Genomic DNA, 14,201 nt, shown 5'->3' with positions numbered 1-14,201 from the left:
TGGGTCAGTGGTGGGGTCAATGGGTCAAGGTTGGTCATTGAGTCAAGGTTGGGGTTGATGGTCAAGGTTTGGTCATTGGGTCAAGGTTGGGGTCATTGGGTCAAGGTTGGGGTCGTCGAGTCAAGGTTGGGGTTGATGGTCAAGGTTGGTCATTGGGTCAAGGTTGGGGTCATTGGGTCAAGGTTTGGGTCAATGGGTCAAGGTTGGTCATCGAGTCAAGGTTGGGGTTGATGGTCAAGGTTCGGGTCATGGGGTCAAGGTTTGGTCATTGGGTCAAGGTTGGGGTCATTGGTCAGTTGAGGGTCATCAAATCAAGGTTTGGTCATTGGATCAAGGTTGGGGTCAGTGGTCACTCTGGTCACTGTGGATGGTCAGTTGGTCACTGTGGCTGGTCAGTGGTCATTCAGGGTGGTCAGTTGGTCACTCTGGGGTCAGTGGTCATTCAGGGTGGTCAGTTGGTCACTGTGGATGGTCGGTCACTTTGGTTGGTCAGTGGTCACTGTGGGTGGTCAGTGGTCACTCCGGGTGGTCAGTGGTGGTCAGTTGGTCACTCTGGGGTCATGGGGTCACTCTGGGTGGTCACTGTGGATGGTCAGTTGGTCACTCTGGGTGGTCATTCAGGGTGGTCAGTGGTGGTCACTCTGGGGTCATGGGGTCACTCTGGGTGGTCAGTGGTGGTCAGTTGGTCACTCTGGGTGGTCACTCCGGGTGGTCACTGTGGATGGTCAGTTGGTCACTCTGGGTGGTCACTGTGGATGGTCAGTTGGTCACTCTGGGTGGTCATTCAGGGTGGTCAGTTGGTCACTCTGGGGTCATGGGGTCACTCTGGGGTCATTGGGTCACTCTGGTCACTCCCACAGGTCCCCCCGGATGTGACCACGCCCCCACCGCCTCCGGCCACGCCCCCTCCACCCAACCCCGCCCCTCAAGAGCTCAACGCCGGCCCCGCCCACCCCCGCCCCAAGCCACGCCCCCTTCCCCAAGCGCCTCCTCCTGCGCCCGCCCGGCCCCCGCCCACGAGGAGAACGCCCCGCCCACGGCAGGCCCCGCCCACCAGGAAAAATCGCAACGGGCCGGAGCCACGCCCCTCCCCCTCCCGCCAGGGCGGCTTCCGGAACCTTCCGGGCGGGAATTCCGCAAACCTGGGGGGGAAATCCGCGATTTTGGGGGGAAATTCCCCCAAATTTGGGGGGAAACTCCACGATTTTGGGGGGAAATTCCACGATTTTGGGTGAGAATTCCCCAAATTTGGGGGGGAAATTCCGTGATTTTGGGTGGAAATTCCTCAAATTTGGGGGGAAATTCCTCAATTTTGGGTGAGAATTCCCCCAAATTTGGGGGGAAATTCCATTATTTTGGGGGGAAATTCCTCAAATTTGGTTGGAAATTCCGCAAATTTGGGAGGAAATTCTGCATTTTTGGGTGGGAATTCCACTATTTTTGGGTGGAAATTCCGCAAATTTGGGCGGGAATTCCTCAAAATCTGGGGGAAATTCCGCGATTTTGGGGGGAAATTCAAATCTGGGCGAGAACCCTGGAATTTTGGGGGGGAATCCAAATTTGGGTGCAAATTCCTCAATTTTGGGCGGAAATGCTTCAATTTTGGGCGGGAATTCCTCAATTTTGGGTGCAAATTCCCCAAATTGGACGGGAATTCCCCGATTTTGGGTGCAAATTCCTCAAATTTGGGTGAAAATCCCCCGTTTTGGGCAGAAAATCCCCAATTTTGGGTGCGAATTCCCCAATTTTGGGTGCAAATTCCTCAATTCCTGACAGAAATTGCCCAAATTTGGGCAGAAATTCCCCAAATTTGGGTAGAAAATCCCCAATTTTGGGTGCAAATCCCCCAATTTTGGACCAGGAATTCCCCAAATTCAGCCGGAAATCCCCCAATTTCGACCGGAAATCTCCCAATTCTGACCGGAAATCCCCCAATTTGACCGGAAACCCCCCAATTTTGACCGGAAATCCTCCAATTTTGACCGGAAATCCCCAATTTTGACCGGAAATCCTCCAATGACCGGAAATCCCCCAATTTCAACCGGAAATCCTCCAATTTTGACCGGAAATCCTCCAATTCTGACCGGAAATCCCCCAATTTTGACCGGAAATCCCCCAATTTTGGCCGGAACCCCCCCAGTTCCGGGGCTCCCTCACCTGGGCCAGGTGTGCGGCCACGCCCAGCCCGGGGGGCACCGGGAGGAAGAGGAGGAGGAGGAGGAAAACACGGCGGGGTCCGAGCCCCAAAACCCCGGCGGACGGGGGGAGGTGAGCGCGGGGATCCCAAAATCCCCCAAAATCCCCCCAAATTTCTCCCAAATTCGGGCGTTTTTTGGGGTGTTCACCCCCTTTCCTTCCCCACAGGTGCCCCCCAATCGGAGCCCGAGCCCCGCTGGCGACAACGGAGACCCCAAAACTCCCGGGGAGTAATTTGGGGTGGGGTTTTTTTTTGGTTTTTTTTCCGGTTTTTTTTTCCCCAAAATTCCTCCCAGAATTCCCACGGGACCCCCCCCCCCCCCCCAAAACTCCCTCCCCCCATAAAACCGATTAAAGCCCTTTAAAGGCGCCCCCCCCCTCCCCGCTCCTCGTCCCGCGTGTGATTTTGGGGGTGAGGGGGAAGAACGGAGCCCTCGGGAAAAGCGGGAACCCCCCCCAAAAACGAAAGAATTCGCCCCAAAAATCCGCCCGGCAAAATGGCGGCGCCCTCAACAAAGATGGCGGCGGCGGCGCCCTCAGCGGGGGCGTGGCCTCCGCGCAAAATGGCGGCGGTTGCCGTGGGAACGGCGGCGGTGTCGAAATGGCGGCGGTTGCCGTGGCAACGCGCCCGGAGTCAAAATGGCGCCGCCGCCTTGCCCTTAAAGGGGCGCGGCCAGCGCAAAAAAAAAAAAAAAAAAAAAAAAGAAAAAAGAAAAAAAAGGCGCGCAAGGGCGCGGCGCCCGCGGGAATTAAAACCGGTTTTAAAGCCGGCGGTTTCCATGGGAACCGTGTGTGCGTGTTTGTGAGGGAAGGGGGGGGGTTCGGCCAGCGGTTACCGTGGAAACAACGGGAGGGCGCCCGCGGTGAAAATGGCGGCGGTTACCATGGAAACAACGGGGAGGGGGGGTGTGTGCCAGTACTCAAGATGGCGGCGGTTCCCAAGCGGGACGAAGCGGGCTGCCCAAACTCAAAATGGCGGCGGGCGCCACGGAAATAACGGCGGGTGCCAGTACTCAAAATGGCGGCGTTCCCCGTTGAAACGAACGGGCGCGCCCGCACTCAAAATGGCGGCGGCGGCTTCGCGGCTCTCCCCCCCCCCACCAGCCACCCCGGGTCGCTTCCGCTTCCGGCGTTGTGAGGCGGCGCGGGAGAGCGGGAGGGTCGCGAGCGGTCTCTGTCGCGACAGGGTCGCGAGCGGGGCCATGTCGGACACGTGGAGCTCGATCCAGGCGCACAAGAAGCAGCTGGACTCGCTCCGGGAGCGGCTGCAGCGCCGCCGCAAGCACGACCCGCTGGGCGCCGCCGGTGAGGGCCCGGAGCGTGAGGGGATGAAAGGGTTAACGAGGGTGGAAGGGGTTAATTAAAGGGGTTAATGAAGGGGAAGGGGCAATTAAGAGGGTTAATGAAGGGGCTTGGGGTAATTAAGGGGTTAATGAGGGGGGAAGGGGTTAATTAAAGGGGTTAGCGAAGGGGCTTGGGGTAATTAAGGGGTTAATGAGGGGGGAAGGGTAATTAAAGGGGTTAATGAAGGGGCTTGGGGTAATTAAGGGGTTAACGAGGGGGGAAGGGGTAATTAAAGGGGTTAATGAAGGGGTTGGGGTAATTAAGGGGTTAACGAGGGGGGAAGGGGTAATTAAAGGGGTTAATGAAGGGGCTTGGGGGTAATTATGGGGTTAATGAGGGGGAAGGGGTTAATTAAAGGGGTTAGCGAAGGGGCTTGGGGTAATTAAGGGGTTAACGAGGGGGGAAGGGGTAATTAAAGGGGTTAATGAAGGGGCTTGGCATAATTAAGGGGTTAACGAGGGGGGAAGGGGTAATTAAAGGGGTTAATGAGGGGGGAGGTGTTAATTAAGAGGTTAATGAGAGGAAAAAGGGTTAATTAAGAGGTTAATGAGAGGGGAAAGGGTAAATTAAAAGGTCAACGAGGGGGAAAGTGTTAATTGAGGGGTTAATGAGGGGGTAAAGGGTTAATTAAGAGGCTAATGAGGGGAAAGTGTTAATTAAGGGATTAATGAGGGGGGAAGGGGTTAATTAAGGGGTTAATGAGGGGGAAAGTGTTAATTAAGGGGTTAATGAGGGGGGAAGGGACAGATTAATTAAGACCCAGCTGTTAATTACCTCAATCTCCCCCCCCCCAGACCCCCGCCATGACCTGTCCCTGGCCACGCCCCCCCGCACTGGCAGCCCCGCCCCGTCGGGCCCCACCCCGCCAGGCCCCGCCCAAGGGGGCGTGTCCTCGCTCGGCGCCGCCCCTGGCGCTGCCCCCTCCCCTCCCGGGGGTCCCGAGGGGGTCCCGGGGGAGCCCCGGAGCCGGACCCGGCGCTGGAGCGGCGCCTGCTGCTGCACCTGTCCGACCTGGCCACGCCCCTGCCCACCGACGCCGCCGCCATCCGCAGCGCCATCGCCGGGGTACGCACCTGGGACAGGTGGGGCACACCTGGGGATACACCTGGGACAGGTGGGGCACACCTGGGCACAGCTGGGGATACACCTGGGACAGGTGGGGTGCACCTGGGCACAGCTGGGTGTGGGGGACACACCTGGGGATACACCTGGGACAGGTGGGGTGCACCTGGGCACAGCTGGGTGTGGGGGACACACCTGGGGATACACCTGGGACAGGTGGGGTGCACCTGGGCACAGCTGGGTGTGGGGGACACACCTGGGGATACACCTGGGTGTGGGGGACACCTGGGGACACACCTGGGACAGGTGGGGCACACCTGGGCACAGCTGGGGATACACCTGGGACAGGTGAGACACACCTGGACACAGCTGGGGATACACCTGGGACAGGTGGGACACACCTGGACACAGCTGGGGATACACCTGGGACAGGTGGGACACACCTGGACACAGCTGGGGATACACCTGGGCGTGGGGGGCACACCTGAGGATACACCTGGGACAGGTGGGGCACAGCTGGGGATACACCTGAGACAGGTGGGGCACAGCTGGGGATACACCTGGGCATGGGGACACACCTGGGACAGGTGGGGCACACACCTGGGCATGGGGGACACAGCTGGGGACACACCTGGGCACAGCTGGGCACAGCTGGGTGTGGGGGACACACCTGGGGATACACCTGGGTGTGGGGGACACCTGGGGACACACCTGGGACAGGTGGGGCACACCTGGGCACAGCTGGGGATACACCTGGGACAGGTGAGACACACCTGGACACAGCTGGGGATACACCTGGGACAGGTGGGACACACCTGGACACAGCTGGGATACACCTGGGACAGGTGGGACACACCTGGACACAGCTGGGGATACACCTGGGCGTGGGGGGCACACCTGAGGATACACCTGGGACAGGTGGGGCACAGCTGGGGATACACCTGAGACAGGTGGGGCACAGCTGGGGATACACCTGGGCATGGGGGACACACCTGGGACAGGTGGGGCACACACCTGGGCATGGGGGACACAGCTGGGGACACACCTGGGCACAGCTGGGCACAGCTGGGTGTGGGGGACACACCTGGGATACACCTGGGCTCACCTGGGGATACACCTGGGACAGGTGGGACACACCTGGGCACACTCGGGGTTACACCTGGGGACACAGCTCGGCATGGGGCACACACCTGGGACAGGTAGGACACACCCGGGCACGTACCTGAGCATGGGGGACACACCTGGGACAGGTAGGACACACCTGGGCACACACCTGAGCATGGGGGACACACCTGGGACATGTAGGACACACCTGGGCACACACCTGAGCATGGGGGACACACCTGGGCACACATCTGGGACAGGGAGGACACACCCGGGCGCACACCCAAGCATGGGGCACACACCTGGGACAGGTAGGACACACCTGGGCACACACCTGAGCATGGGGGACACATCACCGCCTCAGGTATCTCCAGGTGTGTCCCCCCCAGGTGTGTCCCAGGTGTGCCCATCACCCACCTGTCGTCCCTCCCCCCTCCCCCCTCCCCCGCGGCAGGGCGACGCGCAGGTGACGCTGCAGGCGGTGGAGAGCCTGCTGCACAAGTTCGCGGCGCAGGAGCTGATCGAGGTGCGCCGGGGGCTGCTGCACGACGGCCCCGCCCTCGTCACCCTCCGCCGACCACTCCAAGCTGGCTGCGATGGCCGCGGGCGTGGCCGCGGCGGCGGGGCGGCGGCGTGGGGCGGAGCCGGGGGCGGGGCGGGGGGCGTGGCCGGGGAGGGGAAGGAGGCCAAGCGGTGCCGGCGGGCGGCGGCAGCATCGGACGTGGACCTGGAGATCGAGAGCCTGCTGAGCCAGCAGTCCACCAAGGAGCAGCAGAGCAAGAAGGTGAGGGGGCGGGGTTTGGGGGTGGGCAGAGCCTGAGAGGCGTGGGGGAGGGGATTCAAGATGGTGGAGTTACAAAATGGTGGGGTTTTTGAGATAGCGGCGTTTTAAGATGGCGGGGTTCTAAGATGGTGGGGTTTCAAAATGGTGGGGTTTCAAGATGGCAGCATTTCAAAATGGCCACTTTTTAAGATGGCGGCTTTTCAAAGTGGCGGGGTTTTAAGATGAGGAGTTTTAAAATGGCGGGGGTTTAAGATGGTGGCATTTTAATATGGTGGTGTATTAAGGTCTCAAAATGGCAGCAGTTCAAGATGGCAGAGTTTTAAAATGGCCAGTTTTTAAGATGGCGGCATTTTAAAACAGTCGGTTTTTAATATGGAGGAGTTTCAAAATGTTGGGGTTTTAATATGGAAATGTTTTAAAATGGCCGTTTTTTAAGATGGCGGCTTTTCAAAGTGGCGGGGTTTTAAGATGGAGGAGTTTCAAAATGGCCGGTTTTTGAGATGGAGGAGTTTCAAGATGGCGGGGGTTTAAGATGGTGGAATTCTAAGATGGAGTTTCAAAACGGTGGGGTTTCAAGATGGCAGCATTTCAAAATGGCAGGGTTTTAGGATGGTGGCATTTCAAAATGGCTGGTTTTTAAGATGGAGAGTTTTTAAGATGGGGCATTTTAAGATGGAGTTTCAAAATGGTGGGGTTTCAAGATGGCAGCATTCCAAAACGGCGGGGTTTCAGGATGGTGGAGTTTCAAAATGGAGGGTTTTTAAGATGGAGGAGTTTCAAGATGGCGGGATATAAGATGGTGGCATTTCAAAATGGCCGATTTCTAAAATGGCAGAGTTTCAAAATGGCCGATTTCTAAAATGGCGGCGTTTCAAAATGGCCGATTTCTAAAATGGCGGCATTTCAAAATGGCCGATTTTTAAAATGGCGGCATTTCAAAATGGCCGGTTTTTAAAATGGCGGCTTTTCAAAATGGCCGATTTCTAAAATGGCGGCATTTCAAAATGGCCAATTTCTAAAATGGCGGCTTTTCAAAATGGCCAATTTCTAAAATGGCGTCCTTTCAAAATGGCCGATTTCTAAAATGGCGGCATTTCAAAATGGCCGATTTCTAAAATGGCGGCTTTTCAAAATGGCCGATTTCTAAAATGGCGTCATTTCAAAATGGCTGATTTCTAAAATGGCGGAGTTTCAAAATGGTTGATTTCTAAAATGGCGTCGTATCAAAATGGCGGCATTTCTAAAATGGCGGCATTTCAAAATGGCTGCTTTTTAAGATGGCGGCGTTTCAAAATGGCCAATTTCTAAAATGGCGGCATTTCAAAATGGCCGGTTTTTAAAATGGCGGCATTTCAAAATGGCCGATTTCTAAAATGGCGGCATTTCAAAATGGCGGCATTTCTAAAATGGCGGCATTTCAAAATGGCCGTTTTTTAAGATGGCGGCTTTTCAAAATGGCCGATTTCTAAAATGGCGGCATTTCAAAATGGCCGATTTTTAAAATGGCGGCATTTCAAAATGGCCGATTTAAAAAATGGCGGCATTTCAAAATGGCCAGCTTTTAAGATGGCGGCATTTCAAAATGGCCGATTTTTAAAATGGCGGCATTTCAAAATGGCCGATTTAAAAAATGGCGGCATTTCAAAATGGCCAGCTTTTAAGATGGCGGCATTTCAAAATGGCCGATTTTTAAGATGGCGGCATTTCAAAATGGCCGATTTCTAAAATGGCGGCATTTCAAAATGGCCGATTTCTAAAATGCGGCATTTCAAAATGGCCGATTTCTAAAATGGCGGCTTTTCAAAATGGCCGATTTCTAAAATGGCGTCATTTCAAAATGGCCGATTTCTAAAATGGCGGCATTTCAAAATGGCCGATTTCTAAAATGGCGGCATTTCAAAATGGCCGATTTTTAAAATGGCGGCTTTCAAAATGGCCACTTTTTAAAATGGCGGCATTTCAAAATGGCCGATTTTTAAGATGGCGGCGTTTCAAAATGGCCGATTTTTAAAATGGCGGCACTTCAAAATGGCCGATTTTTAAGATGGCGGCATTCAAAATGGCCGATTTCTAAAATGGCGGCATTTCAAAATGGCCAATTTTTAAGATGGCGGCGTTTCAAAATGGCCGATTTTAAAAATGGCGGCATGTCAAAATGGCCGTTTTTTAAAATGGCGGCATTTCAAAATGGCGGCATTTCTAAAATGGCGGCGTTTCAAAATGGCCGGCTTTTAAGATGGCGGCATTTCAAAATGGCCGATTTTAAAAATGGCGGCATTTCAAAATGGCCGATTTCTAAAATGGCGGCTTTTCAAAATGGCCGATTTCTAAAATGGCGTCCTTTCAAAATGGCCGATTTCTAAAATGGCGGCATTTCAAAATGGCCGATTTCTAAAATGGCGGCTTTTCAAAATGGCCGATTTCTAAAATGGCGTCATTTCAAAATGGCCGATTTCTAAAATGGCGGCATTTCAAAATGGCCGATTTCTAAAATGGCGGCGTTTCAAAATGGCCGATTTTTAAAATGGCGGCGTTTCAAAATGGCCGATTTCTAAAATGGCGTCATTTCAAAATGGCCGATTTCTAAAATGGCGGCATTTCAAAATGGCCGTTTTTTAAAATGGCGGCATTTCAAAATGGCCGATTTCTAAAATGGCGGCTTTTCAAAATGGCCAATTTCTAAAATGGCGGCTTTTCAAAATGGCCGCTTTTTAAAATGGCGTCATTTCAAAATGGCCGATTTTTAAAATGGCGGCATTTCAACATGGCGGCTTTTAAGGGACAGGGGTGGCGCTTAATGATGGTGGGCTTTAAGGAGGTGGGTGGAGCCCAGCAATGGTGGGTGTGGTTTAGGAGAAGTAGGTGGAGCCTAGCAACATTTAGTGGGAAGTGTGTAGCGGTAATGGGTGTGGCTTACGGGACATGGGTGGAGTTTAACAATAGTGGGTGGGGCCTCAGTGAGGTGGGAGGTGCCTAGCGATAATGGGTGGTGTTTAAGGGCGGGTGGGTGGAGCCCGGCACTGATGGGTGTGGCTTACAGAGGTGGGTGGAGCCTAGCAACATTAAGTGAGAAGTGTGTAGCGGTAATGGGTGTGGCTTAGGGGACATGGGTGGAGTTTAACTGTGGTGGGCGGGGCTTAATTGAGCTGGGAGGTGCCTCGCGATAATGGGTGGTGTTTAAGGGCGGTGGGTGGAGCCCGGCGGTGATGGGTGTGGCTCACAGAGGTGGGTGGAGCCAAGCAACGCCAGGTGGGGAAGTGTGTAGCGGTAATGGGTGTGGCTTACGGGACATGGGTGGAGTTTAATTATAGTGGGTGGGGCTTAATTGAGCTGGGAGGTGCCTCGCGATAATGGGTGGGGTGTAAGGGCGGTGGGTGGAGCCCGGCACTGATGGGTGTGGCTTACGGAGGTGGGTGGAGCCAAGCAACATCAAGTGAGAAGTGTATAGCGGTAATGGGTGTGGCTTAGGGGACATGGGTGGAGTTTAACTGTGGTGGGCGGGGCCTAGTTGAGCTGGGAGGTGCCTAGCGATAATGGGTGGTGTTTAAGGGCGGTGGGTGGAGCCCAGCAGTGATGGGTGTGGCTTACAGAGGTGGGTGGAGCCAAGCAACGCCAGGTGGGGAAGTGTGTAGCGGCAATGGGTGTGGCTTAGGGGACATGGGTGGAGTTTAACTGTGGTGGGCGGGGCCTAATTGAGCTGGGAGGTGCCTAGCGATAATGGGTGGTGTTTAAGGGCGGTGGGTGGAGCCCGGCGGTGATGGGTGTGGCTTACAGAGGTGGGTGGAGCCAAGCAACGCCAGGTGGGGAAGTGTGTAGCGGTAATGGGTGTGGCTTAGGAGGCATGGGTGGAGTTTAACTGTGGTGGGCGGGGCTCCGGCGGGCGGGCGGGGCTTACGGCGGCGCGCGGCGCCCCCGCGGCCAGGTGAGCCAGGAGATCCTGGAGCTGCTCAACACCACCACGGCCAAGGAGCAGTCCATCGTGGAGAAGTTCCGCTCGCGCGGCCGCGCCCAGGTGCAGGAGTTCTGCGACCACGGCACCAAGGAGGAGTGCGTCAAGGCCTCGGGCGGAGAGCGGCCCTGCCGCCGCCTCCACTTCCGGTCAGTGGGGGGCGTTTTGGGGCGATTTCCGGCGATTTTGGGGTGTTTTTTTTTGGGGTTTGTTTGGGGTTTGTTTGGGGTTTTGGGGAGGAGCGCGTCAAGGCCTCGGTCAGTTTCGCTCACGTTTAGGGGTGTCATTCAGGTTTTGCGGTGGTTATTTGTGGTTTTGGGGTGATTTCTGGGGATTTTGGGGTGGTTTTTTTGGGTGTGTTTGGGATTTTAGGGTGATTATTTGGGGTTTGTTTGGGGTTTGTTTGGGGTTTTGGGGAGAAGTGCATCAAGGCCTCGGGCGGCGAGCGGCCCTGCCACGGCCTGCACTTCCGGTCAGTCCAACTCAGGTTTTTTGGGGGTTTAATTCAAATTTCGGGGTTTAATTCAGGTTTTGGGGGTGACTATTTGGGATTTTGGGGTGATATCCTGGGGTTTTGGGGTGTTTTTTTGGGGTTTGTTTGGGGTTTGTTTGGGGTTTTGGGGAGGAGCGCGTCAAGGCCTCGGGCGGCGAGTGGCAGCTTCCGGTCAGTTTCACTCAGGTTTTTGTGGGTTTATTTCAAATTTTGGGGTTTAATTCACGCTTTTGAGGGATTATTTGGGGTTTATGGGTGATTATTTGTGGTTTTGGGGTGATTATTTGGGGTTTGTTTGGGGTTTGTTTGGGGTTTGTGGAGGAGCGCGTCAAGGCCTCGGGCGGCGAGCGGCCCTGCCACGGCCTGCACTTCCGGTCAGTTTCATTCAGGTTTTTGGGGGTTTAATTCAAATTTCGGGGTTTAATTCAGGTTTTGGGGTGACTATTTGGGATTTTGGGGTGATATCCTGGGGTTTTGGGGGTGTTTGTTTGGGGTTTGTTTGGGGTTTTTGGGAGGAGCGCGTCAAGGCCTCGGGCGGCGAGTGGCAGCTTCCGGTCAGTTTCATTCAGGTTTTTGTGGGTTTAATTCAAGTTTTGGGGTTTAATTCACGCTTTTGGGGGATTATTTGGGGGTTTGGGGTGATTATTTGGGGTTTTGGGGATTTTTTTGGGGTTTGTTTGGGATTTTGGGGGGTTTGTTTGGGGTTTTGGGGAGGAGCGCGTCAAGGCCTCGGTCAGTTTCGTTCCCATTTAGGGGTTTAATTTAAATTTCCCCCCCTTAAAATCCAAATTTTTTCCCCCAAAAACCCCAATTTTCCTCCAAAAAACCCATTTTTTTCCTCTAAAAAACCCATTTTTTTCCCATTTTCCCCATGTTTTTTTTGCCCAAAATCCCCAATTTTTTCCCCCAAAACCCCAAATTTTCCCCAAAATCCCAAATTTGTCCCCCAATCCCCAATTTTCCTCCCAAAACCCCCATTTTTTTCCCCAAATCCCATTTTTTTTCCCATTTTTCCTCCGTTTTTTTCCCAAAACCCCCGTTTTTTTTTTTCCCCAAAACCCCAAATTTTCCCCAAAATCCTCCAAAATCCCAATTTTCCCCCCTCAATGCCCTAACTTCCTCCCAAAACCGCCATTTTTCCCCTAAAAACCCCGTTTTTTTCCTCTAAAAAATCCATTTTTTCCCCTTTTCCCCCGTTTTTTTTTTTTTCCCCAAAACCCCCATTTTTTTCCCCCAAAACCCCAAATTTTCCCCAAAATCCCTCCAAAATCCCAATTTTCTCCTCCAATCCCCAATTTTCCTCCCAAAACCGCCATTTTCCCCCTAAAAAACCCAATTTTCCTCCAAAAAACCCCGTTTTTTTCCTCTAAAAAACCGCATTTTTTCCCTTTTCCCCCGTTTTTTTTCCCTTTTTCCCCAAAACCCCCGTTTTTGGCCCCGAAACGGCGCCGGCGTTGCGGCGGGGCAGGCGCATCATCAACAAGCACACGGACGAGTCGCTGGGCGACTGCTCCTTCCCAAAATCCCCCAAAGCCCCACTTCGCTCCCCAAAATCGCCAATTTTTCCCCCAAAACCCCATTTTTTCCCCAAAAAACCCATTTTGCTCCCACAAACCCAAATTTTTCCCCAAAATCCCCCCAAAATCCCTCCAAAAACCCCAATTTCCCCAAAATCCCCAATTTTCCCCTGCAAAATCCCTAATTTCTCTCCTCCAAGATCCTCAATTTTCCTCCCAAAATCCCAATTTTTTCCCCCAAAATTTCCCCAAAACCCCTCCAAGATCCAATTTTCTCCCCCAATCCCCAATTTTCCTCCCAAAAGCCCCATTTTTTCCCCAAAAAACCTATTTTCCCCCCTAAAACCCCATTTTTTCCCCCAAAATCCCAATTTTTTCCCCCAAAAAAACAATTTTCCCCCAAAACCCCAAATTTTCCCCAAAATCCCAATTTTCCCCCCTCAATCCCTAACTTCCTCCCAAACCCGCCATTTTTCCCCCCAAAACCCCCATTTTTTTCCTCTAAAAAACCGCATTTTTTCCCTTTTCCCCCCCGTTTTTTTTTTTTCCCAAAACCCCCATTTTTTTCCCCCAAAACCCCAAATTTTCCCCAAAATCCCTCCAAAATCCCAATTTTCTCCTCCAATCCCCAATTTTCCTCCCAAAACCACCATTTTCCCCCTAAAAAACCCAATTTTCCTCCAAAAAACCCCGTTTTTTTCCTCTAAAAAACCGCATTTTTTCCCTTTTCCCCCCGTTTTTTTTTCCCTTTTTCCCCAAAACCCCCGTTTTTCGCCCCGAAACGGCGCCGGCGTTGCGGCGGGGCAGGCGCATCATCAACAAGCACACGGACGAGTCGCTGGGCGACTGCTCCTTCCTCAACACCTGCTTCCACATGGACACCTGCAAGTACGTGCACTACGAGATCGACACCTGCGCGGCCACACCCCCCCGCAGCCCCGCCCACCCGCGGCCACGCCCCCGCTCCCCGCCCCCGGCCACGCCCCGCGGGGCCCCGCCCGACGCGGGCGCCGATCGCCTCTTCCCGCCCCAGGTAAGAAAATAAAATTTAAAAAATTTTAAATTATTTTTTGGGTTTTTTTTTTTTTTTGGGGGTTGTTCGGGTGGGTTTGGTCGAGTTTTTGGGGTTGTTTTTTTAATTAAACTAATTAATAACGGGGTAATTAATTGCCAAGCGGGGTTAATTGTTTAATAGGATGTGTGTTGCTTTTTGTTATTTATGTATTTTATTTTTTATTATTATATAAAAACTGTAATTGTGTGTGTTGTGTATGATTTATGTATTTTATTTTTATTATTATATAAAAACTGTAATTGTGTGTGTTGTGTATGTAATATATATTATTATTTTTTATTTTTTATATTATTATATATACATTATAATTGTGTGTGTTGTGTATGTCATATATGCGATTATATTTCATTTTTATATTATATATAAATTATAATTACACGTGTTGTGTATGTAATATATATTATTATATTTTATTTTTTATATTATTATGTATGCATTTTGTGTGTTATATATGTAATATGTGTTATTATTTTTTATTTTTTATATTATTATATGTACATTGTAATTATGTGTGTTGTGCATGTAATATACATAATTATATTTTATTTTTTATATTATTATATAAAAAATATATACACGCATATATAGAAAAAAATATATATAAAATATATGCACGCATTATAATTATGCGTGTTGTGTAATATATGTTATTATATTTTATTTTTTATGTTATTATA

The 14,201-nt window shown here is 52.1% G+C and overlaps 1 protein-coding gene and 1 long non-coding RNA gene across 2 annotated transcripts; both read left to right on the top strand.

Annotated features, from left to right (window-relative positions):
• The first annotated feature begins 1,996 nt into the window (after window positions 1–1,996).
• LOC128802903 (uncharacterized) lies at window positions 1,997–2,574 on the top strand. The gene is made up of 2 exons (XR_008435600.1): window positions 1,997–2,268; window positions 2,365–2,574. It is a non-coding gene; the product is annotated as an uncharacterized LOC128802903 (long non-coding RNA).
• Window positions 2,575–3,352: 778 nt separating this feature from the next.
• METTL3 (methyltransferase 3, N6-adenosine-methyltransferase complex catalytic subunit) lies at window positions 3,353–13,706 on the top strand. Its single transcript, XM_053969451.1, is given in 8 exon segments — window positions 3,353–3,501; window positions 4,335–4,499; window positions 4,502–4,605; window positions 6,161–6,277; window positions 6,279–6,321; window positions 6,324–6,490; window positions 10,413–10,588; window positions 13,257–13,706. Coding segments are annotated over 8 exon segments (1,113 nt in total). The 5' UTR covers window positions 3,353–3,398; the 3' UTR covers window positions 13,495–13,706.
• The last annotated feature ends 495 nt before the right edge of the window (window positions 13,707–14,201 follow it).

The sequence above is a fragment of the Vidua macroura genome, unplaced genomic scaffold, assembly GCF_024509145.1.
Source record: "Vidua macroura isolate BioBank_ID:100142 unplaced genomic scaffold, ASM2450914v1 whyUn_scaffold_208, whole genome shotgun sequence".
In the NCBI taxonomy this organism is placed as follows: Eukaryota; Metazoa; Chordata; class Aves; order Passeriformes; family Viduidae; genus Vidua; species Vidua macroura.
The sequence above is the reverse complement of the archived record's forward strand: the minus strand, read 5'-3'. Positions and strand labels throughout refer to the sequence as shown.